At 50.9% G+C, this 21929-nt stretch overlaps 1 protein-coding gene across 3 annotated transcripts in view; it reads left to right on the top strand.

The window, feature by feature from the left end:
• Positions 1–21929, top strand: part of DOP1B (DOP1 leucine zipper like protein B) — a 109813-nt gene that overhangs the window by 22214 nt on the left and 65670 nt on the right. For all 3 annotated transcript variants that reach the window (XR_013766542.1, XM_079156003.1, XM_079156002.1), the window contains exons 3-11: positions 6812–6993; positions 7685–7855; positions 13295–13484; positions 15940–16038; positions 16359–16482; positions 17860–17969; positions 18195–18309; positions 20647–20767; positions 21464–21583. Coding sequence is in view for 2 of the 3 variants with exons in the window: in XM_079156003.1 (XP_079012129.1) it covers positions 6812–6993; positions 7685–7855; positions 13295–13484; positions 15940–16038; positions 16359–16482; positions 17860–17969; positions 18195–18309; positions 20647–20767; positions 21464–21583 (1232 nt within the window). In the remaining variant the exon portion in view is untranslated. The remainder of the gene's footprint in view (positions 1–6811; positions 6994–7684; positions 7856–13294; positions 13485–15939; positions 16039–16358; positions 16483–17859; positions 17970–18194; positions 18310–20646; positions 20768–21463; positions 21584–21929) is intronic.

The following is a 21929-nucleotide window of genomic DNA, read 5'->3' as shown; positions in this document are numbered from 1 at the left end:
TGCGTGCCTGTGTGCTCTCTCTCCTCTCTGGGACCAGCTGGTGAGTGGCTGTGGAGTGCTTAGGTGACCTGTGGCTCCTTGCCAGGGGGTGGAGGGTGGAGATGGAGCCTGGCTTGGTGGTCTGGTTCCGAGCTGCGATGTGCAAGCAGACCTTGGCAGTTCTGGGGTGGTGCTCCCTCCCTGCAGAGCCAGGTTGGGCAGGCGCACAGAGGGGCACCTTAAACCTCCAGACCAGTCCTGCCAGACTCACCTGCTGCCTCCACCTTCCCACCTGCACCTTTGAAAGTCTTGATCGCCTGTCCACGTAGTATCCTTCCCTGTCCCCCACAGGGAATGAGGCCTGCTCAGAAAGTGTGAGTCAGTGTTAGCTAGAGCAAGCCTAAGCAAGAAGGTAAAGGGATTCAAAGGAAATAAAACACTTTTAAGAAAAATTTCAAAGAAAAAACAATTCTAGTGTGTCAGCAGCGTGGAAGATGGAGGGAACCCAGGCGTCCAGTCTCTTACTTGTGGCTGTCCGGCAGCCGGGCTCCGTGAGCTGCAGAGGGTAACTGCCCTGAGCTGGTAACTAGGACTGGCTGGCTCTGAATGCAGCCCGGTGGTGTTCTAACTGCTGACCTTTTTGAGAAGGAAGCTCCTCATTTAAGTTCCAACAGTGTCACTCCCCCAGTTAAAGGTAACATCACGGGACGCCTGTGGAATCTGGCTTCCTGAAGTGGCTCCCAGGGGCCTGTTTCTCCAGTTCCTCTCTCATAGCCCCCACCCTCCCAACCCCCGAGATACCACCGTTCCAGGGCAGACCTGGTGCTTGGGGCCGTGGGGCCTTGGCCTGCTGTAATGTGGCAAGTCCTTGGCAATCCCTCATCACTCAGAGCCGAGCTTTCCTTTGTAAAGGGCACTGCTGGTGTCCCTTGGCAAGGACATAGCGAGTGTTGAAGCCGGTACCACCGGTCAGGTCTGACTCACCGTGCCATCTCTCAGCTGTTCCATGGCGTGAAACGAACATCCTTATAAAGATGACCGACTTCCAGAGGGGAGCAGGCCAGTATCCTGTGCGACGAACCGGTTCCTTATTTCTTGAGGAGACAGACACATGCTTCCGAATGACTTGCGTTCCCTTCCGGCTCTGGAACCACATCGCTGCTCTGTGCAGGAGCAGCCTGGACTCTGCTGGGAACTTTCAAAGGAAACATTTTAAAGCTGATTTTACAGGCTAAGTAAAGCATTTTTTAAATCAAATATAATTTTTCCTCCTCCCTACCCATGTTGTTAAATTATGTTTATTTAAAAACATTTGTAATTATGGTAAAGTACACATAACATGAAATCTATTATCTTAACCATTTTTAAATCTGATAAATTACCTTTCAAGTTCATTGTCTAGCCTTTTGAAAGTTTCATTGTATTTCCTACATAGAAGAACCCTTCTAAATCAGTTGGAGAGTCCTGGAGAATATCACACTGTCAGATTGTATGGTGCCAAAGGAAAACATAGATATTTTCTTGGGTGAAACAAAGTGAGATAACTTTCCTGGCCTTTAGAAATGAAGTTGAGATGTAGTTCAAGACTCCCTATACCTTTTAAACACACACACGCACACAAAAACAGATTTTATTCTTGTATTTCGTAAGTATTTATTCACTTATTTGTTGGTGCTGGGGATCTAGCCCAGGGATTGTGTATGCTAAGCATGCACTCTGCCACTGAGCCTACAAATGTAATGAGGTAAAAAATGTGGTAATTATATTTTAATTATAGCTCTAGAAATGCTTTTGGAATGGTACAGTTCCTGGGTGAGATAAGGAAGTTTAACTTCCTGTTTAATGGTAGCTGTTCCTTCCCATATAGCACTTTCAAAACGTGATTTTGAAAACATGGTCATGTTTCCTTCCAGGTTCATCTGTCTCTCTGAGATATTTGTTCTCTAGTTGTGGGACAGTTCTCATAAGCTACGTATATTAAGCATACTAGCCAGCCAGTTTGGTTTCTGGTTTTCTGAAAACCCCACCCAAACCGTGAAACAGCCCTGCAAGTATTTGCTGAGCTTTTCTTGCTGGAGAAGATTCTTGCCAGAGCATAATGCCCAGATAGAGACTGGAAAGAGACAGACAGAGGACAGCCCTCCTGTCTGTGCCAGGATGCCACTCTTGGCAGCTCTTGGAGAGCTGGGGGTGGGTGAGAATGAGGGAAGGTCTGGGAAGAGACTGACTCTTCACGTGTGGCTCTGCTTAAGTCCAAGGGAGAAAAAAATCACCAAGATTGCACAAGAGGGAGGCGCTCTTGCTTTGTCCAGCACAGTGAATCAGGAGGACATTCTGGGAGTTGCCCATGAACTGTGGCTTCCCTCATAACATCCCAGGGCTTCATAGCTTCTCTTTTCCTCAGCCAAGTTTCATGGGTCATAATGTCAATCACGGGTACAGATGGGAGCTGGTGTGTCATTGGGCAAAGGGTGAAGAGGCCGGGAATAAGACCACACCCACCAGAACTTTGATAAGCAGAATTTACTAATTCATTGAAAAGAAACACGCACACACACACAGATGAGGAATCAGGAGTTTACGAGATCTCAGAGGCTAATTAGAAGTTGAAGCTCAACTCTCAGGGGAGGCTGGACTGTGCCCACGGGTCTCTTGTGTTTGCTGAAGTACGTCCCCTGGCTAACTGGTCAGGAGGGAGTCTTCAGTTTGTTGTGGGAAAGGTCTGCTGTGCAGGTGACACACATGTTCATGTTCACGTAGCCTTAGCCAACATGAGCAATCCATGAAACAGAACCTTTAATTTTTAAAAAAAATTGTAATAAAGTACACATAATATAAAAGTTATCATTTCAACTTTTTTTTGAGACAGGATCTTGTTGTGTGGCCCAGGCTGGCTTTGAACTCCTGGGGTCAAGTGATACTCCTGCCTCAGCCTCCCAAGTAGCTGGGACTTCAGGTGCACACCACTGCACCCACCTTAACCAATGTTTTTTTTTTTTTTGGTGGTGCAGGGGATTGAACCCAGGGCCTTGTGCTTACGAGGCACACACTCTACCAACTGCGCTATATCCCCAGCCCTACCTTAACAAATTTTAAGTGTAGGTTCAGTGGCATCAAAGTGCATTGATACTTTGCAGACGTTGCCACCATCCATCTCCAGAATGTTTTCATCTTCCCAAACTGAAACTTTAGACCCATTAAGTAATAATTCCTATTCTTCCCTCCCCTCCAGACCTTGGCAGCCTCCTTTCTACTTCCTGTCTCTCTGAATTCAACTACTCTAGGGACCTCAGCTAAGTGGAATCATACGATATTTGTTCTTCTATGTTTCCCTCACTTAGCACAGTGTTCTCAGGGCTCATCCAGGTTGTAGCCCATGTCAGAACCTCCTTCCCAGTTAAGCCTCAGAATGTTGTGCTGTGTGTGTTCACATTTTGTTGATCCCTTCATCCGTCAGGAGACACCTGGGCTGTTTCTGCGTTTGCACTGTTGTGTGTACTGCTGCCATGAACATGGGGGTGCACGCATTTGTTCGTGGGATTGTTGATCTTGAGCTTGTGACACTTTGATAAGCAAGTGAATGGTCAGCCTTTGTGGGAGTCAGCGCAGTGTCCTCCACGGTGGTTGTGCGGTCACATCTGTCAGCGTGGGTCCTCCCTGGCAAGGGCTGCTCCTCCTGGAACACCTTCTTTACTGAAGCAGCAGCAGCAGAGACCGAGTGCCATCTCCCCTTACAAGAGGAGCATCGAGTCCCCAGGGTCTGTAGGGAAGTGTCCTCGGAAGAGAATATGGCTGGCCATGTAGGCCAGGAGCCTCAGCTCCTTTCCAAAGGCACCAGAGGCAACAGCTCATGAGCAGAGGAACTTTTGAATCAGGGGATCTGACCAAAGAAACCGGAGCAGTGGGGGACCGTGGAGCTCAGAGCTGTAGCATGGGGTCCGGGGGGCTACCTGACTGGGTCCGGGGGGCTACCTCCCTTTGTCCATCATATCCACACAGCTCTGTCCACTTGTTCATCTCTTAGGAGCCGTCCGGAACGTCGGGTTGCCACTGGGGTCTGACAGCAGCCCTGGTGCGGCACCGCCTGCCTGCCCTGCACCCCTGTTCACGTCACCAGGTGGACCGTCATCCAGTCTGCACAGGAAGAGCCAGTGCAGTGCAGTGAGGTGCTTAGGAGGCCGCGTTCACATAACGTCTAGTGCATGGTCCTGCTTTAACTGTTCTAGAACTGTCTTCAGTGCTGACTATAAGTTTAAACTTTATTACAGATGTGTATATATAAGCAAAAACATACTCTGAGAGGGCTCAGTATCATCTGTGGTTCTGGACATCCTGGGGTGGCTTGGGACATCTCACCATGCAGTGGGAGGGACCCTTCTTACTGTATCGTAGAAGAGGTGTACCACCAGGACAGGGTGCTCATGCCGTGGCAGCAGGCAAGCCCCGAATCTCAGAACCTTTTTTTTTTCCTGCTGTTCTGGGGCTGGGCCTGTGCACAGTAGGCATGTTCTCTACCACTGAGCCACATGACTTTCACACCTGGCCCTTTCACACCTGGCGATGTCTGGCTCACTGGCTCAGCGGGTGGTTTCTGGCTCTGGTTTCTCAGGATCCAGGCTGGGAGGGGCTTCACCTCAGCCCTTTTCTGGTTCTGGAGATCCACCCCAGGGGCGCTTTGCCACTGAGCCACATTCCCGGCCTTTTTGTTTTTCTGTTTTGAGGCAGGATCTCACTAAGTTACTTGCGCCTCTATAAGTTGCTGAGGCTGGCTTTGAACTTGCGATCCTTCTGTCGCAGCCTCCCAAGCCACTGGGGTCAACGCCTGTTTCTTGATCTTAGAGGTGGGCAGAAGGACCCGACAAGCTTGTTGGTTTTCAAAGCCTGTGCCAGAGTCGACTCCCACAGCGCCACTCATCTTATTGGCTCCAGTAAGTCCTGTTGCCATCTTGGGATCAAAGGGCAGAATAATGGGATCCTTCTTTGCACAGACTGAGGAGAGCAAATACCCATGAATCCCAAATGCCATCTGAGGGATGGACAACTGTGGCACCAGAAATAGCAGATGTCCTTAGACCACACGGAGAAAAAATGAGATCAGAGAAAACTGTCTTATCCAAAATAACTTCCAGGGAAGACAGCCCTGAGCCCTCCTGCTCTGCACACGCCCTGCAAGCCAGCAGAAGTGGCTCTCAGCTTGTCCCCTGGGCTGGCCAGGAACCATTCTTGCTGCTGCAGGGTGAGGGCTCTTCGGTGCCCTGTGTGCTTCCTATCTGCGGATCTCTGTCTGTTCTCATCTTCTGTTACGGTTTGTGACTTGAGTCAATTCTTTTTTTTTTTTTTTTTTAACATAAGCACATTATTTAAATTATTTTGTTGGTTTTCCCATTGTTTTAAGGTATTAGACTTTTCATAAATGCTTTAGAATGTATCTTGATGATTGAGCCGTGGAGCCCTCTACCAATGAGCTACAGCCTCTGCCCTTTATTAAAATTTTCTTTTGAGGAGGAGTCTCACCAAGTTGCCCAGGCTGACCCTGAAACTTGTGATCCTTCCTCAGCCTCCTGAGTAGTTGTGATTATAGGCATGCATCTGTATTTTTATTGAATTTGAGAGTTCAAGTAGTCCTCAGGCCTCAGATGACACATACTGCTTTCTGACTCTTTCCTTTACCTCCTACACAACCTGAGTGTGTGCACAGAGGAGGGACCATTTTCTTTGTAAGAAGACAGCTGTCATGGCCTGCAGGGCACATGGCCCAGGGCAGCCATCCTGGCCCCTGAGTGGAATGCGGTAGCCCTGGCCAACATTCCAGGCACTGCTTTGTTCTAGGCACTGCAGGGGGCGCTGCAGACGGCAGAGATGGAGAGGGGATGCCTAGCCAAGTCACAGGCCGGAAAGGCGGGCAGGGTGGACAGGACTGGTGAGGAGCAGCGAGGGCCGGCAGGAGCCGTGGGCTGTTCTGTGTGTGCCGAAGACTGGCACTGGGGCGTGGGGAGCGTGAGCAGCCTCGGCGGGAGCCTTGCTTGGCCCTCGGGAGCCGGAGTTCACCAGGGCTTTCAGCAACTCCTGGGGGAGAACGTGCTGGTGGCCTGGGTTGTCCAGCACCGCGTCAGACCCTGGACTGGGCCACGAGGGTGTCGGGAGCTCCCAGCTGCAGGGCTCTGCTGGGAGAGCAGCTCTGACTCGCTCCTGCTTGGGACCCGGGGTCTTGGCACGGCACATCCTGTAGGCTGCTCCTGCCATGGCCCTGGGCCCCACCCGTGGACACCTCATCCCAGCAGGGCGGTGGCGTGTTTCTCCTGTGGACACAGGCCCTCCCAGGACCGCCCCAGCTGGTGTAGATGGCAGCAAGTGTGCCCCCCCCCCCCGTGTGGGTGAGCCCCCACTTAGAGCCACCTGGCTGGCAGCTGGGCAGAGTGAAGGAAGACTCAGCCCTCTTCCTGTCCCTGAGCAAAGCACCAGGGCTTTCCTAGGGACAGGAGGTGTTGGCCTCCCATGGCCTGTGTCCTGCTTTGTCTGGAGTGTAGACTGGTTTCCCCTGGAACTGGAGGCTCACTCAGCCCTCATCTGCGTGTGGTGTCCACGGTGTGCCTGACAGCTGGCTTGATAGTGGCACAGTCACTCTGCTGCTTGCCTCTTTCCAGCATTGGCGAGGGGCTTCCCAGCCACCTGTGGTCCCAGAGCTGACTTATGGCCCTTCCTGGGCACTCTGTGTGCAGGCCCCTTGTCCTGTGTGTCTGCTTTAGAGCCACACTGTGGTCTCCAGACCTCGGCAAATTGACTGCATTGCCAAAATCACTGCTGCCTTAGTCACATGCTTCTCATTTTGTAGGCTCTCCAGAGCAACCTGAAGTATTCCTTGTTGCCAAGACGCCTCATCATCAGCAAGAGGTTAGCTCAGTGTTTGCACCCTGCCCTGCCCAGCGGAGTCCACTTGAAAGCTCTGGAAACCTACGAGATTATCTTCAAAATTGTGGGGACCAAATGGCTGGCCAAGGACTTGTTCTTGTACAGGTACAGTTGCTTCTCGGCCACAGGATGTCGTGACCTGAGCAGTCCATCTTTCAGTTCACAGGATTATTACGTGACAAGCAGAATGTGTGTGGGGGAGGGGGCATGCGCACAAGGCTAAAGCCATCCATGGGAGATGACTGCGGGTCACCTCCTGGCCTCTGTGGCCAGACTCTACGTGTGTTTTAAGAAGAACATGAATATGCACACAGCTTAGTTGCCTGCTCTTTTCTTAGCAATATCTGGTGACGATCTTGGGTCCAATATGCATCTGATCCCCACTTCAAATGGCAGTCTTTTCTTGAAGACTTCCTTGTTGCTGCATGCAGTGGTGCACACCTATGATCCCAGCAGCTCAGGAGGCTGAGGCAGGAGGATTGTGAATTCAAAGCCAGCCTCAGCAACTTAGTGAGTCTCTAAATAAAATATTAAAAAAAGACTGGGATGCAGCTAAGTGATTAAGTGCCCCTGGGTTCAAAATGCACTATAAATAAATAAAGTAAAACCACCTTCAGGCTGGGGATGCGGCTCAGGTAGTGCTTGCCTAGCATGTGCATAGCCTTGGGTTTCATCCCCAGCACTGCAAACAAACACTCAAAAACAGGCAGAAACACTCCCTCCTGCAGGCTGATTGCCTGGTGCTTCTGACCAGTGCCTGATTGTCCCCCACCCTCCCTTCCCTTCTTCCCCAAAGCTGCGGTTTATTCCCACTCCTGGCCAACGCTGCGATGTCGGTGCGGCCGGTACTGCTCGGCCTGTATGAGAAGTACTTCCTCCCACTGCAGAAGCTGCTCCTGCCCAGTCTCCAGGCCTTCCTCGTGGGCTTGCTGCCTGGCCTGGAGGAGGGCTCCGAGATCTACGACAGGTGGGTGATTCACCTGGCCCATCCAGACCCGGTTACTGTATGGGAGACGGGGAAAGAAGCACCAAGACGCACGCGGTGCTGGGGACACAGTGGGAAGGCCATGTTGGCGCTTCTCTGCGCTCTTTGGTTTCCTGCCACCCTCTCCGCGTCTCCACAAGAGGGGACCTAGACCTGGAGAAGCGCAGGGCTTAGTGAGGGTGGTGTGTCTCACCCCGTCCCGAAGGCTGTCACACTGGAGCTGGGGAAGGCACGCTGGGCCGCCTCTGAGGAGGAAGCAAGCACCTCCTCGCGGGCTCCTGAGCTCTGAGTCCCGCCTCCGTTCATGGCGAGCGTGAGAAGGTGGGTGGGCCAGGTGCACGGCACGAGTGGCAGAGCCAGGGTTCTAAGCCAGTGTCCCACGGTGTTCCAAAGTCCTTCTTTCAGCTCCGGTTCACAGAGCGCAGAGCTTGCGATGCAGAGCAGACTCTCTCGACCGGTGTCACCAGCACCTCAGAGACCTGTAAAGACGTGAGCACAAGTTCACAAGGTTCTCCTGTTGCTGCGTAGGAGTGGGGGAGGGCCTGTGTCCATTCAGACCGTTGGAGTCCATGCAGGGTCCTCTTTCTGAGGATCATGAGGAACATGCTTCTAGCCCGCTCCCTCCTGAGAGCCGCTGCACTGGGCCCAGTCGGGCGCAGCAGCAGGGACTGGTGACCGAGCCTGAAAGTTTCCCTTTGGTTACATGGTGCCGCTTGCTTCCTCCTGTGCTGAGGCCTGAGCCTCCCTGGCCTGTGGCATTGGCATGACTGGGAGCCGCAGGGGCTGGGGCAGAATGTAGGGATCCATCCAAGGCCCACTTGGAGTGCTCATTCCCCTAAACTTGAGGAAACGCAGGAATCAGATGGCTTGAGGTACTGTGGCCAGGACTTGACAGAGCAGCCGGATTTGTTCTTCACCATTCCTGGTCATGCGGACCAGGTAGTTACTTCCCACTTCCCAGTGGAGAACCCAGGAGAATCGGTTTTGTTGCCATTTTAATCCTGGCACCCTGAGCTGCAGCTAGCAGGTAGTAAGGCTTGGGGTTCTGTGTCGAGTTATGAGTGGTCAAGGCTGCGTTGGAGCAGCAGGAGTCGTGCCTCTTGACGTCTAGTCTCAGGCTCTTTCCAGAAGTTCAGCTGCATTTGTGTTCTGACAACAAATGTGTGGCTATACCTGTGTGTGTGCATGCAGTGCATGTATGTTTTCTTTCGTCATCTTTTTTTTTTTTGGGTGCTGGGGATCGAACCCAGGGCCTTGTGCTTACAAGGCAAGCACTCTACCGACTGAGCTATCTCCCCAGTCCCCTTCTTTCATCATCTGATAGAGGAACACATTAATTCCCCAAATGTATTGCCATGTTTTAAATCTGTAATTGTGAATCACACTAGAAGTATGTTTTAGCTTTTCGTTGCTGTGACAAAAATACCTGACAGAAATCAACTTAAAGGAGGAAAGATTAATGGCTCCATTACCACGGTCTTGTGCTGAGGCAAAGAGGATAGGTAGATAGAGCTGCTCTCTTGTGAGTGCCCGGAAGCAGAGAGAGAGAATGAGAGAGAGCCAGGAAGGGGCCAGGGACAAGACGTACCCTTCCAGGGCACACCCCCAGTGTCCTCTACCTCCTGCAGTTTCCATCGCTGCCCAGCAATGCCACGAAACTGTGACTCGTCAGTAGGTCAGACCACGGATGGGTCAGAGTCCTCCTGATCCAGTCACCTCCCAGGGCCCACGTGTTACTGCACTGGGGTCCAGAGCCTGTGGGGGACATTCCAGCTCCGTGCAGTAGCAGTTGTAAATACAGTGTTTTCCTTTGTTTTCATGGTTAATAAATGAGGGTTCACTTGAACAGAGGTTAGAGTCGCCTAATGTTGATGGATTTTTCCATTGTTATTTCTTGACATTGAACCAAGAGCTGAGTAGCTGCGTGAATCACTGAATAGATTTAGCTGTCACAGAACACCAATCCCAGGATCTGTCGCTCCCAGGAGTTTTTGGTCATCAGCTTTCCAAGGCAGACAGTGGTCAAAGGCTGTGGCTGCCGAGTGGGAGGGCCGCAGGCACTGGCCGCTCCATTTCAGCCCGAGGCAGTTTGCCCACATTTCCTGAAGTGCTTAGGAACTCAGATAAACACCCAGCAGCCCTGGTGTAGCCAGAAAAGGGAGGGTGTGGGGGTCACGTGTGCATGCAAGAGGCGAGTTAGGCTGGGGCCACCCACAAGCGTCCTGCAAGCGGAGAATGTTCCTGGTTTGCCCTTTCTAGTGAACCATAAGAAATGGAAATCATGGCTGGCACTAGGCAGTGTTATTCTCCCTGGTTTCTTACCTCTAGTTCTTGCATACTGTCAACACCTGGCCAGAAATCCTTTTTAAAGCGCTGTGAGCTGTTTTGCTGTCCTAACTAAAACAAGACAGGTAGGGAGAACTACTAATACTAAGAGGAGTTTTCCTCTGTGGAGGCAGGACAGGCGAGGGTCTTAAATGGTTTGTAAGGAAGCAGGGACTACCTTGGTTGACATTGCCATTCAGATCAGAAGTTCTCCACCCAGGGACGATGTCCCCTCCCTCAGGGTCCTTTGGTAATATCTAGAGATGCTTCTGTCACCCTGGGTGGGTGGAGGCCAGGTGCCTGTGCACGCAGCTTCCCCACTCCTGCCCCACACACGGCTAGCCCACAGCACCCGGTATTCAGACAAGCCCTGATTCATTTATTTCCTTTTTTGAGATAGGATCTCACTGTGTTGCCCAGGATGGCCTCAAACTCCTGGGTTCAAGCGATCCTCCTGCCTTGGCCTTCTAGGTAGCTGAGAAACCCTGACTTCAGTGATCGAGCCTTTCTTTTGATTGGGTCGCTGTGTGGGATCGCGCGCTCTGCTGGTTTGGACTTCATTCTTACCCTGCCTCTACCCTGTGTCCGACCCGTGCTTCACAATGTGGGGCACTGCTGTCACCGAGCTGCGTGCTCAGTGGCAGATGACCACACGGAAGCTCTGCGTGATGGTGTGGTCCCCGTGGCTGTCCCCTGGACAGGTGGTTGCCCAAGCTGTGCAGTGCCGTTCCCAGGCCATCGCTGTCCTCATGTTGAGTGGAGGTCAGTGCCACCCAAATGGCTGTGTCTGTGGGAGGCACTGGACAGCGAGCAGAGAAAGTGAGGGTGGAGTCGTAGGTGGGGCTTGGGCTTGTTAGTTACCGGTTGGTTTTGAATTAAAACATCAGAGTTTGGGGTTCTGGGCTGTGTGCCAATTTTGTAATTTAGCAGCCAAGATGAGCAGAGGAATTCTTGTTCAGTAGACAGTTGCTTGGTGTTTAACCCCAGTTATTTTGTTCTTCCATAGTGAAGATGTGTTGTAATTGCTCTTTCCTCCACTGTGATTAAAGTGTTAGTACCCATTAATTTTTTTAGAATAAAATAAGACTGAAGGAATAAAATTACATTTATTTAATACAGAAGTCTAGCCAGCGTACCCTGAATGTTGGAAAAGGAATGACATCCACAGCATTTCCCAGGCTCTCTGGGAGCGGAAACCCTTCTCTGCTGAGCGCCTCCAGTGGCTAGGGTCCCGTGGAACATACTTGGGGCATGCTCTGTTCTAGGCCTTGGGGCTGTGGGTGGTGCACTTCCAGCAGGTTTTACCTAGGTGTTGGTCTTGTCATGCAAGGGGTCCCGGAGAGTCACATGCTCCAGGGGCTTTGTGGTCAATCTGTTGTGGAGTCTCCTCCTCGCCCAGCACCATCCTGTCTGCTCCCTGCCGAGGCTGCATGGCAGGCCTGTGTCCAGGGCAGTGTGTGACCCATCTGACCACCTTGCCATAATCGCAGCAGCCCGGTGGGCCTTCTGCCCAGTATTAGAGCTTTTGCTGTGATTTTTTTCAGACCTTGGCAAAGCCGAGCTCTATTTGTTTGCTCAGCTTTTAATGGAAGACCAGTCAATGACTTCAGCCACGAAACTATTCGGTGTACTTTTCCTAAACCTTTGGCTATTCACTTACACCTCGTCATTTTTTGTTTTTCTGAGATATTGTGTGTCATTTCCTACAAATATTTTATGAGATAAAAAGTTTCAGACTCATTTTAAGGAGAAAAAATCCATTTTTAATATATAAAGGGTGTAGTCTTTTTATATGAAATATTTTTATATACTCTAAACTGACAGTTGAAAAGTGAACTGCAGATGGTCGGAGTCATCATAGGTCAGGAGTGGCATTACTCTGATGGTTTTCCCTGTGCCTATTGTGTGTCACCCCTCGCCAGACAGCAGAGCTGGTGGCCACAGCAGGCGGCATAGCCCAAGGCTGACCCTGTTCTCCTGCACTGAGTTTCACATGGGGAGTCTCACATCTCCATGAGGAAGGGGCTCTCTGCCCTTTCTCATTGCACAGTGTGGATGTGCACAGGAGGCAAACTTGTCCTACGCTATAGCCAGGAAGCCTCACAGCCAGGAGGGCTGACCTGGAAACCCAAGTGAGCTCCCCGATCCCCTGGGCCATGCTGCCATGTCTTCCTGTCTCCCTTGAAAGTAGGAAGCACGTGACCAGTGGAATCCTGGCAGACATGAATTGTATCAAAGTGAGGTGAAATCTCTGCATGGGAATTTGCCTCTGCTGGGTCACTGGCAAGTGTTGTGACCAGCCTGCCCCTTGTTTTTGGTGCCAACAGAGAGGTTTCCTCTGGCAGCTGCACCATGCCATCCAGCATTTGGGGCTGGCTGTGGTCAGCCACCATCCACAGAGAACAGGTCCTGATGTGCTGATGAGCTTCTCAGGAAGAGGTGCTGACTTTGTGTCGTGGGAGGCCTAGGTAGAGGTCAGAGTGCAGTGCCTGTCAGGTCCCCACACAGGAGCTTCCCAGAGCAGGAATCAGCGTGTGGAGGTGCTGTGGCCAGGGCGAGAGCGTACACCACTCCAGGCGCATCGGCAGAAGCCTGGCCAGTTTTGTCCCCAGTGTTCTGAAGTCAAATGCCGCCCAACACGTTTCTGGCTGTACCCAGGTCGGGGCCATCTGTCCGTTGCTTGAGTCTTCCATCAGTTCCAGCAGCTTTCAGTTTGCTAACACATCAGTGACTCCTGTGCTTTTTATCAAGTGGCTGATCTGCAGATGCCCTTTCTGACGGTGGACCCACCTTTCTTTCTCAGTATCCATGGCAAGGCTGGGTGAAGACCGTTTCTGCACCACCTTGACATGACCCAGTCAGATGTTTCCTTTTGGCCATGAAGCTGCTCCTCTTGGTGACATGTTTGTTTTAGGAAATTTAGATTCACCGTGACAGCAGTGGGTGGACACACAGAGAAGGGCAAGGGATGGCCACAACTCAGAACGATGAGGACGGTGGAGTTTCCCCAGCCAGGGGTGGATCTGCTCAGGGAGCCATGTGTAGTGAGATGGGGATTATGGGATGGACTTTATAGCTTTCATCTCTCATCCACAGAACAGACGCCCTGCTCCTGAGACTGTCCCTGGTGGTGGGCAGGGAGGTGTTCTATGCCGCCCTGTGGGGGAGTGTTCTGGCAAGCCCCTCCATCCGCCTCCCTGCCTCGCTCTTCGTGGTGGGCCACATCAACAGGGACTTGCCCGGCAAGGAGCAGAAATACATGCTGGGGACTGACTACCAGATCACGGTGGGTGCTTTGCTTCTCCGGGGGGTGTGTGGGTATAGCTCTGTGTGCAGCTTGTGTCTGAGGCTGCAAAGGGACGTCAGGCATTGGGGAGGAAGTAGAGGCATTCCGAGGTTCAGGCTGTGTGGAATGAGCTGCTTGGCAGGACCAGGAGGCAGCGTCGTGGCACGGTGCGTGCATTCAGGTTGATAGGTTCACACAGGTGGTGTTTGCGCCCTAGGAGTTTCCCTTGGAGGGCACATGTCCTCTGGCAGCAGCAGTCGCTGTGCTCAGAGGCACGGACAACCTCTGCAGGGAAGCCGCTGTGTGGCTTCAGACTCCATTCCTCCTCGTCACACTGACCACCACTCAGGCTGACACATCCCCCTCTTCCAGCTGCGGTCCCTGAGACTCTTGGCCCTGTACTTCGTTTGGCTGCTCTTTAACCTAAACCGCTGGGGTTCCCCCAGGTGTCCATCTCCTGGCCCTTGGAGGAAGCTCTCTTCCATGGAGATGTGTCATCCCTTCTCAGTAACCTGGGGAATCACTTTACCCCACACCCTCCTGATAATGGCTTGCTGTCTGTCGCCACCTGGTGGTGGACCCACGCTTTGCACTTACAGGCAAATAGAATTCAGGGGCTGGAAGACTGACAGTAGAAATACTCACCCCTCCAAGCACATTTCTCTTTCTCTCTCTCTCTTTGTTCTTCTACTCTCTTTCCACATTTTTTATTGGTTCGCTATGTCTGTACATAATGATGGGGTTTGTTGCATATTCGTACATGCTCACCATAGAGCAGTGTCATTTGACCAGTAGCACTCCCCCGTCCTCCCCTCCACCCCCCCTCCTCTACTGATCTCCCTTTGATTTTCACAAGATCCCTGTCCCCCTCCACCCTTCCTTTTCCTTTTTCCTCTCCAGCTTTCACGTATGAGAGAAAACACGACCCTTGACCCTCTGAGTTTGGCTTATTTTGCCTCACATAATGGTCTCTAGTTCCATCCATTTTCCTGCAAATGACATAATTTTATTTTTCTATATGGCTGAATAAAATTCCATTGCGTACATATCACACATTTTCTTTATCCATTCATGCAGATGGATACCTAGGTTGGTTCCATAGTTTGGCTGTTGTGCTGTTGTGAACAGGGGCGTGCATGCATTGCTGTGGTACGCTGACTTCAGTTCTTCGTGATCTGTACTGAGGAGTGGTACAGCTGGGTCAGATGGGCTTGGGTTCCATGCCTAGTCTTTTGAGGACCCTCAAAATCATGCTGATTTCCATGGGAGTTGTACTAACTCACCGTCCTACCGATGGTGTAAAAGTGTTCCTTTTCCTCCCATCCTCTCCAGCATTTATTATTTGATGGCTGCCATTCTGACCGGGGGTGGTGAACTCTGGTGTGGTTTCCATGTGCATCTCCCTTGTTGATGATGCTGTTGGACATTCTTTCATGTATTTGTCAGCCATTTGCATTTCTCCTTCTGAGAATTGCCTGTTTGGTTCATCTCCCTTTTATTCCTTGTGAGCCGTTCCTCTGTGGATGGTAGCTCCCCCTCACAGGGTCTTCTGTTGATTCAGTGGGAAGGTGAATGAACTCCCCATGCTGGGGACTGGCGCATGGGAGCCTTCCTTCCTGCCAGGCAATGTCACCTTTGGCTCTTTCTCTCCATTTCCATGGCCCTGCTTTGGCTTCTCATGCTTTGCTCTAGAACCAAAATGTAATTTTCTACCTGCTTTCTACTCCTCCCATCCTTGCCAGTTGCGGAGAGTTTTGCTTTTCTGAAGCATGGCTTTGTTAATATCTGCCCTGTGCTGTTGAGATGTCTGGCTTCCTCTTGCTCACGGGGAAGTTTTCTGAGTCTGCTCCCAGCGGCCACTCATTTGCTCCCCTCAGGCCTCTGCACTTGCGCAGAGCTGCCCAGGGGCCTGTCCATGAGGCTGTGTTTGCTGGGCCAGCTCCCTCTTCCTGACGGGTCCCAGTATGGTTGCTTCCTGTCCTTGAGCCTAGCATTCCTGTCCTCCCCAGTGGAAAGGGCTTTTCCCTCCTCTTCTGGTTCCTCATGTCTTTGGCTCTTAGCTCTGATGCAGGTACCTGACTGTGTTCAGAAATGACACTTAAGTAGATGATGGATTCACTTAGAATCCACTGGACCACGTGTCTTCAGAGTTTTCATTCAGTGCAAGGCTCCTTTTGGCTCCTCTGTGGGATCACAGGTTTTGTGGTCTCAGAACCTACCGTCAGGCTGATACTCCTCATGGAGCAGGCAAGGTCTAGCTATGCATCTTCCCCATGTCCCTTAACCCCACTCTTGGAGACCAGCCCCCGCCATTCTGACCTATAGCTTGCTCTGTTCTGCATGATCTAATGCAGAATTAACAAAGGGTTACTTCATTTTTATGACTAAAAAACAGCCTGCAAAGGATGTCACATGTCTTTGGAACAAACTGTTTATGTCATCTATCATTTTACAGGTGAAGTCGCTGTGTGCATCACTGTTGGACTCGAATGTTCTTGTACAGAGAAATAACCTGGAGATTGTTCTCTTTTTCTTCCCATTCTATTCCTGTCTGGTAAGTTGCAGGGGCCTTCTGGACAAGTCCCTGCTACTTCTGAGGCCTGGGAGTCGGGCATGAACCTCCAGCAGTCTTGTCGGGAGAGTGGAGCTCAGCTCCTCCCTGGTCACTGTTTGCTTTCTGCCAATTAAAGGCCCTTATTTGTCTTTGTGAGGACGATGTTTCCATAGCAAATATCAATTAGCTTCTTTCCAAGGGCAACGTGGAAAAATCCAGGCTCTTTGGAGAACTGCCCTTTGGGGTAGATGGCTACGTGTCGGAGCCGGCAGCCTGCTGTGCCGGTCCCTGCAGTAAGGTCTTCTCTGTCCTCCCAACAGGATTCCGACGAGAGAGCCATTCCCCTGCTCCGATGGGACATCGTGCGCATTCTCTCCGCAGCCACCCAGACCCTGCTGAGAAGGGACATGTCTCTCAACAGAAGACTCTATGCCTGGCTGCTGGGTACGCAGTCATTCCAAGTCCGGGAGCTTGAGCCCTGGAAGTGCTGACCCAGGATGAGTTTCAGTCTTGGCGACCTCTTTTTGAATCACAGTGTGGAAGATGCCAAGATGCCACACTAAGTATAGCACTGGTCCGTCACCGGCTGCTTCCCACACGCAGCTTTGGTTCTTTGCAGCTTTTTTTTTTTTTTTTTTTTTTTTAAAGGGAAATAAGTGGGATTTTTTAAATGCCAAATGAATTCCATTTCAAGAGCTTGAAATACCACACCAAACATTGTAGCCGAATCTTTCTGAATTAGCAGCCCATTCTAAAGAGGTTTCATGGAACGAGGGATTATATGGAGAAAGCCCACAAATGTCGTGGGATACATGTAAATAGAGGAGGTTCGTGTAAACGGGAACGCCTGGGGCAGCACTTGGTGGCTTTGGAGAGCGGAAGCCGCTGGGCAGGGTCTCTCTGCAGGAGCACGGGCTATTCTGGCCGTCTCTGGACTTGTAGGCAAAGTGCCCTGGACCCTTGGACCCTTGATCAGAAAGCTTCCCAGGGACAGAGTCCAGGAGACCAGAGGACTGAAAGGTAGCCCTTCTATGAATGTTGCAAAGTCCCTTGTTCGTGTCCCTAAGGAAAGGTGGTGCGTGAAGCCGCTGTGCCCCAACGCCCTGGCTGCTGTTCACTGTCAGCACATGACTGTCACACCCAAGTCAGGAGACCCTCTGGGATCATTCTTCCCTTTACCTCCCTAGGTACCTAACTTCCCACAGACATTGCAAAGACGCTCACTAAGGATTTCAGATGGTCAGGGCTCTTCCGGGACGTGTAGTGGAGGGCTCCTCTGTTAAGGGCACGTTCTGTGTACAGCGAGGGCCTCAGGCCATCCTTACCTGTGTCCCAGGAGTCTCAGATTTACACTCATTGTGAGGACAGTGCTTGTCCTGGGCCTGAGGACCTTGTGGACTGACCCTCCCTTAGAACGAGGGTATATAGTGCGTCCACAGAAATACCATGGTTTCACTTATTGCTGGACAAGTGGACACAGGTTTAGAAAGCAGTCCTCGTTCTGTTACATACTTGCAGTTTCGCTTGTCCCAAATTGGGTGTGTCCCTAGGACAAACGGAGATGGAACCTGCGTGCCTGATCCTCAGCCACACCACAGTCAGAAGGTGGGGCTAGGTGTGGATCGGTGTGGAGCACGCGCGGCCCGAGACCCTGCCTTCCATCCCCAGCACAGGGGAAAAGAATGACTTGGTTCAATCTGATTTTCTTGTTGGAGTAGTTCTGTTTTTAAAAATATCAGCGTCTGAGACTTCTGTACACTGTAAAGTCCTATTTAAAAGCATAGTTCTCTTTACGGTTAATAGTGTTTCTTTTTTTTGTAGGTTCAGACATTAAAGGAAACGCCATTGTGCTGGAATCTAAAATTTCAAGTTCTTATGAAGACCAGTCGTCTTATTTTTTTGAAAAATACTCCAAGGATCTCTTAGTTGAGGTAAAGGACATTTCTGGAAAGCAGGCTCTTTTGGGGGCATTGCTCATCACAACTCTGCAGCGGGATTCTCTGTGAGACTTCATGGTAGACCTTGGCACGTGGTTGGGTGAAATATAGGGTGCCTGTTTGCCTGCGAAGGGCTCTCTGTCCCGATGTCTAGCACTTAGGACAACTGAATGTCATGCTTTACCATATACAAGGTCCTCACGTGTGACTTTTAAACAGAGTCTGGCTGAGATACTGCATCAGAAGTTCTCGGACGCTGACAGCGAGGACCGCCACCACACCTACCTGAAGCCATTCCGCATCCTCGTCAGCCTGCTCGACAAGCCAGAAATAGGTAACATTAGTAATGCCGTTGCCCGCAGGCCACAGATATCAAACACCCGTTTTCAGGAAATTAAAATATAGTGAGAAATGATCACCTTGTTGTTTTGACTATAATTTCATCTTTGGAATGTCAGAATCTAGAAGTCGTGAGCTTCAGTTCTCTCATCGAAGCTGCTTAGCAGTTTCCCACAGTGGTTTGACTATCCTTGTTAGCAGAGTGCCTTCAGGCTCCTGTGTGTGCTGGCGCCTGCGCCCGCGGAGCCTGCGTGGGATTTGCTAGAACGTTCGTTCCAGTGTCATGCTCCAGTGCACTTAGGTTTCATTTTCAGCTAAGTAGGGGAGCACCTGCCTTATGTTTTGCTCTGTGACCGCAAACAAATCACTTCTTTTCACTGAGTAAAATGAAAGCTTTTCACTGTAAAGTGACAGAGGTTGAACCAGACTCTACTCACTGGAGGTCTGCCTCTTACACTTGGCAGCCTTGTGAGCATCGGGCTGTGGGCATGTTACAGGTTTTTATCATGTCCTATGTATGGCATGGTGGGACACAGTGAGTTTAAAGTGTCCCAGCATCTCCTACAACCCTCAGCTGGGCTTCCGTGATACCCATTTTGCACAGGGAGAGCCTGAGGTTGAGCCAGGGTGAGCGGCTTGTCCATGTCCTCCTGGAGGCACAAGCTCTCCTACTCAGCCCTACTGCTGCCTGCTTGCACCAGACCAGCCATCCTGGCATGCTTCCTGTGTAACAAAGGAGAACTTTTCTTCCACCGTGGCTCCAGCCCGTTAACCACATCCAAGTGTGAGGTGGTTGGTTCTTCCCGCCCTGCCCTCTCTGCACTACCTCAGGCTGTCTGTACTTCGCTCAGACTCTTCTTAACCTTCCTCCCTGAGTGTGAAGTAACTGCGGCTCTCCAAAGCCGTAGGTTTAGACTGAAAACAACACCGGTCATGGACGTGCTGGGAGCTTGCCGTGTAGCTTGGAGAAGTATTCAAGGACGAAACTGTAGCTCGGCATTTTGGACATGTGTGTTTTATGTCAAAGCCGGGCACCTCGTGAGCCAAGTAAATGCTGCTGCTCTCTGGGGCTCCAGGTCATGTTTTCTGGAAGGGGATGGATGTCCACTCTGTCCAATCATAACAGCCATTAATTTTGTGGGCCTGATTTAGTTGTCCGAGGGACAACATTCATAGGAGGCAAAGGAGTAGATTATGTAGAGCCAGAAGGCAAGGGACAGTCTTTCAGTCCTCTCCATTTTTTGAGCATCTGAACTTTAGCCACATCTGATTTCCTCCTCCAAGAGAAGGGCTGACAAAATGGCCTTTGTTTTGTAAAAGACATTTGGCATTATGTTGTAGATAAGACATGTACAAGGCTTGTCCTGAAGGTAGTTTTCTCAGAGGCACTTTTGGCTTTGTTGTAGCTCAAGTGGTGGGATGTGCTTAGCAGGACAATCCCCAGTGCCACAAAAGGGGGAGGATTAGATCAATCTACTAATTGCTTTTTTGCAAGGTGGTGTTGACAGACTGATTATCTGTGAATCGACATGCGTTCATCCCTCTGGATATGTAGGGGGGAGTCAGTTCCCCAGCTGCCCGCCCTATGGCTGCTGTTCGTGTAGCAGAATGTCCTGTCCGGAGCCTCACCTGATTGGCAGAAAAGTTGCTTGGATGTGGAGCTGGGGCTAGGCCACTGAGCTGTGTTCCCAGCCCTGGTTACTTTTGATTTTGAGACAGAGCGTTACTAAGTTTCCAAGGCCGGTCTTGAACTTGGGATCCTCCTGTTTCTGCTTCCTGAATCACTGGGATTGCAGTTCTTCTGTGGCTCTTTATAAACTTTTCGGGACTGGCGTTATTTCTTTTGCATTGTCTAGCTCACGATTGAAGATAGGGAAGAATGAGGATAGGGAAGTGGCCTTGTGCAGGGTCACTTCTGTTGAGTAACACGTCGGGCCACACAGTTTGTGCACACTTAACTTGTTGCAGGCAGCCTGCCTGCCCCTAGCAGAGGTTGGCGTGGGCAACTCGCCTAAGCTCTGTGCCCCGTCACCTTAGTGTACTGAGGGACAGAAGTAGAACACCTGCGTGCGGCAGGGGTGAGGGTTCAGGGTGGTCTTAGTGTGAAATGTCAGCAGCAGCGTCCCACACAGAGCAAGCTCAACAGAGGTGCTGGCTGTTTTCATGAGTGTTGTCCCCAGCCAAAGTCGTCACTGTCACCCTTATGTTGCTGTGCAGTTAGGTGTATATAAAAGGCCCAGATGTGGGATCACTCTATGTTTTATGTGTGTTGCATATTGATTTTAAAAAAGGTCCTTTATTCCTTCTCTGACCATTTTCTTTTTGATTACAGGGCCTCAAGTGGTTGAGAGTTTGTTTCTTGAAGTCATCAGGGCGTTTTATTCCTACTGTAGAGATGCCCTTGGCTCTGACCTGAAGCTTAGCTACACTCAGAGCGGAAATCTGCTGATAAGGTATGAATGTGGCTTCTAACCTCACGTCTTCCTCCCTCATGGTGCCCAAAGTTTCTTTTCTCTGAGGTTCCCTGTAAGATGTGACGTGCTAAAGAAAGTGGACACAGCCCAGGCCTAATCCATGCTCTTAGGTCAGTCAGCATGAATTGAGTTTCCTGCTGAGTCTGGTGAAGAATGTGAAGGAGTTGGGTCCCTTCCCTGGCCTGGGTGTGCAGACGGTGTTCACTGACCAAGTGTGCAAATCATGCAACAGAGGCAACTTGATCCAGAGTGGCACATGGAGAGTCCCACAGAGTGAAGATGGCAGGGGAGTAAGTTCAGATGTGGGCCAGGGGTGTGATTCACCAGAGGCAGGGGATCGAGGCAGGGCACCAAGGGCAGAGTCCAGTGCGCTGGAGGCAGGGGGTGGTGTTTGGTAGGCAGCAGACACCTTGGCTTCGAGTGTGCAGTTGCCTGTAACCCCTGTGTTTTGTTCTTCTGTGCTGCCACACCCAGCTGGAACTATTCTTCCCCCTGCGGTCTCACGCTGCTAGGCAGGCACCCAACTCTGAGCCCCCGAACAACAATATTTGATTAGAGTTTGTCAGCCTCTGTGGAAATACCTTATAAATGAGACGTACATTACAACTCTTCAGACACAGTGTTCCCGCAGCTCGGGCTTCTCATGGGTGAATTTCCTTCCTCCCTCCTCTATAGTACAATCAAAGAGAACCGAAACGCCTCTGAGATCGTGAAGACAGTGAACTTGCTGATCTCCTCCCTCAGTACGGACTTCCTGTGGGATTACATGACCAGGTGTTTTGAGGAATGCTTTAGGTAAGCGGGGGCTGGCATGTGTAGGAAGGTGGGCAGGTGTCATGGCTCTGCTGCTGCCCGGCGTGGCGAGATTGTGCATAACTAGCTGAAGTCGGGTGGTCTCTGAGCTTGAGAATTCAGCCAAGACAGGATTGGAAAGAATTCACTTAAGATCCTCATAGGATGAAGAATTTTCCCAAGAAGAGGATTCACATAATCTTTGCCACATAATTCTGAAGCTGCTTTATTTATTAAAATCTCACTTTAGAAAACTCTCGGTGCATTTTCTGGTTTCATTCATCAAATCGGCTTTCTGCGCTCTGTTCTCTCGCCGGCCCAATCTCCTTAGTGCAGCTTAGTTCTGTGT

This window comes from Sciurus vulgaris (genome assembly GCF_902686455.1).
Source record: "Sciurus vulgaris genome assembly, chromosome: 10".
NCBI lineage: Eukaryota > Metazoa > Chordata > Mammalia > Rodentia > Sciuridae > Sciurus > Sciurus vulgaris.
Note: the sequence above shows the minus strand (reverse complement) of the source record. Positions and strands in the feature narration are given on the sequence as shown.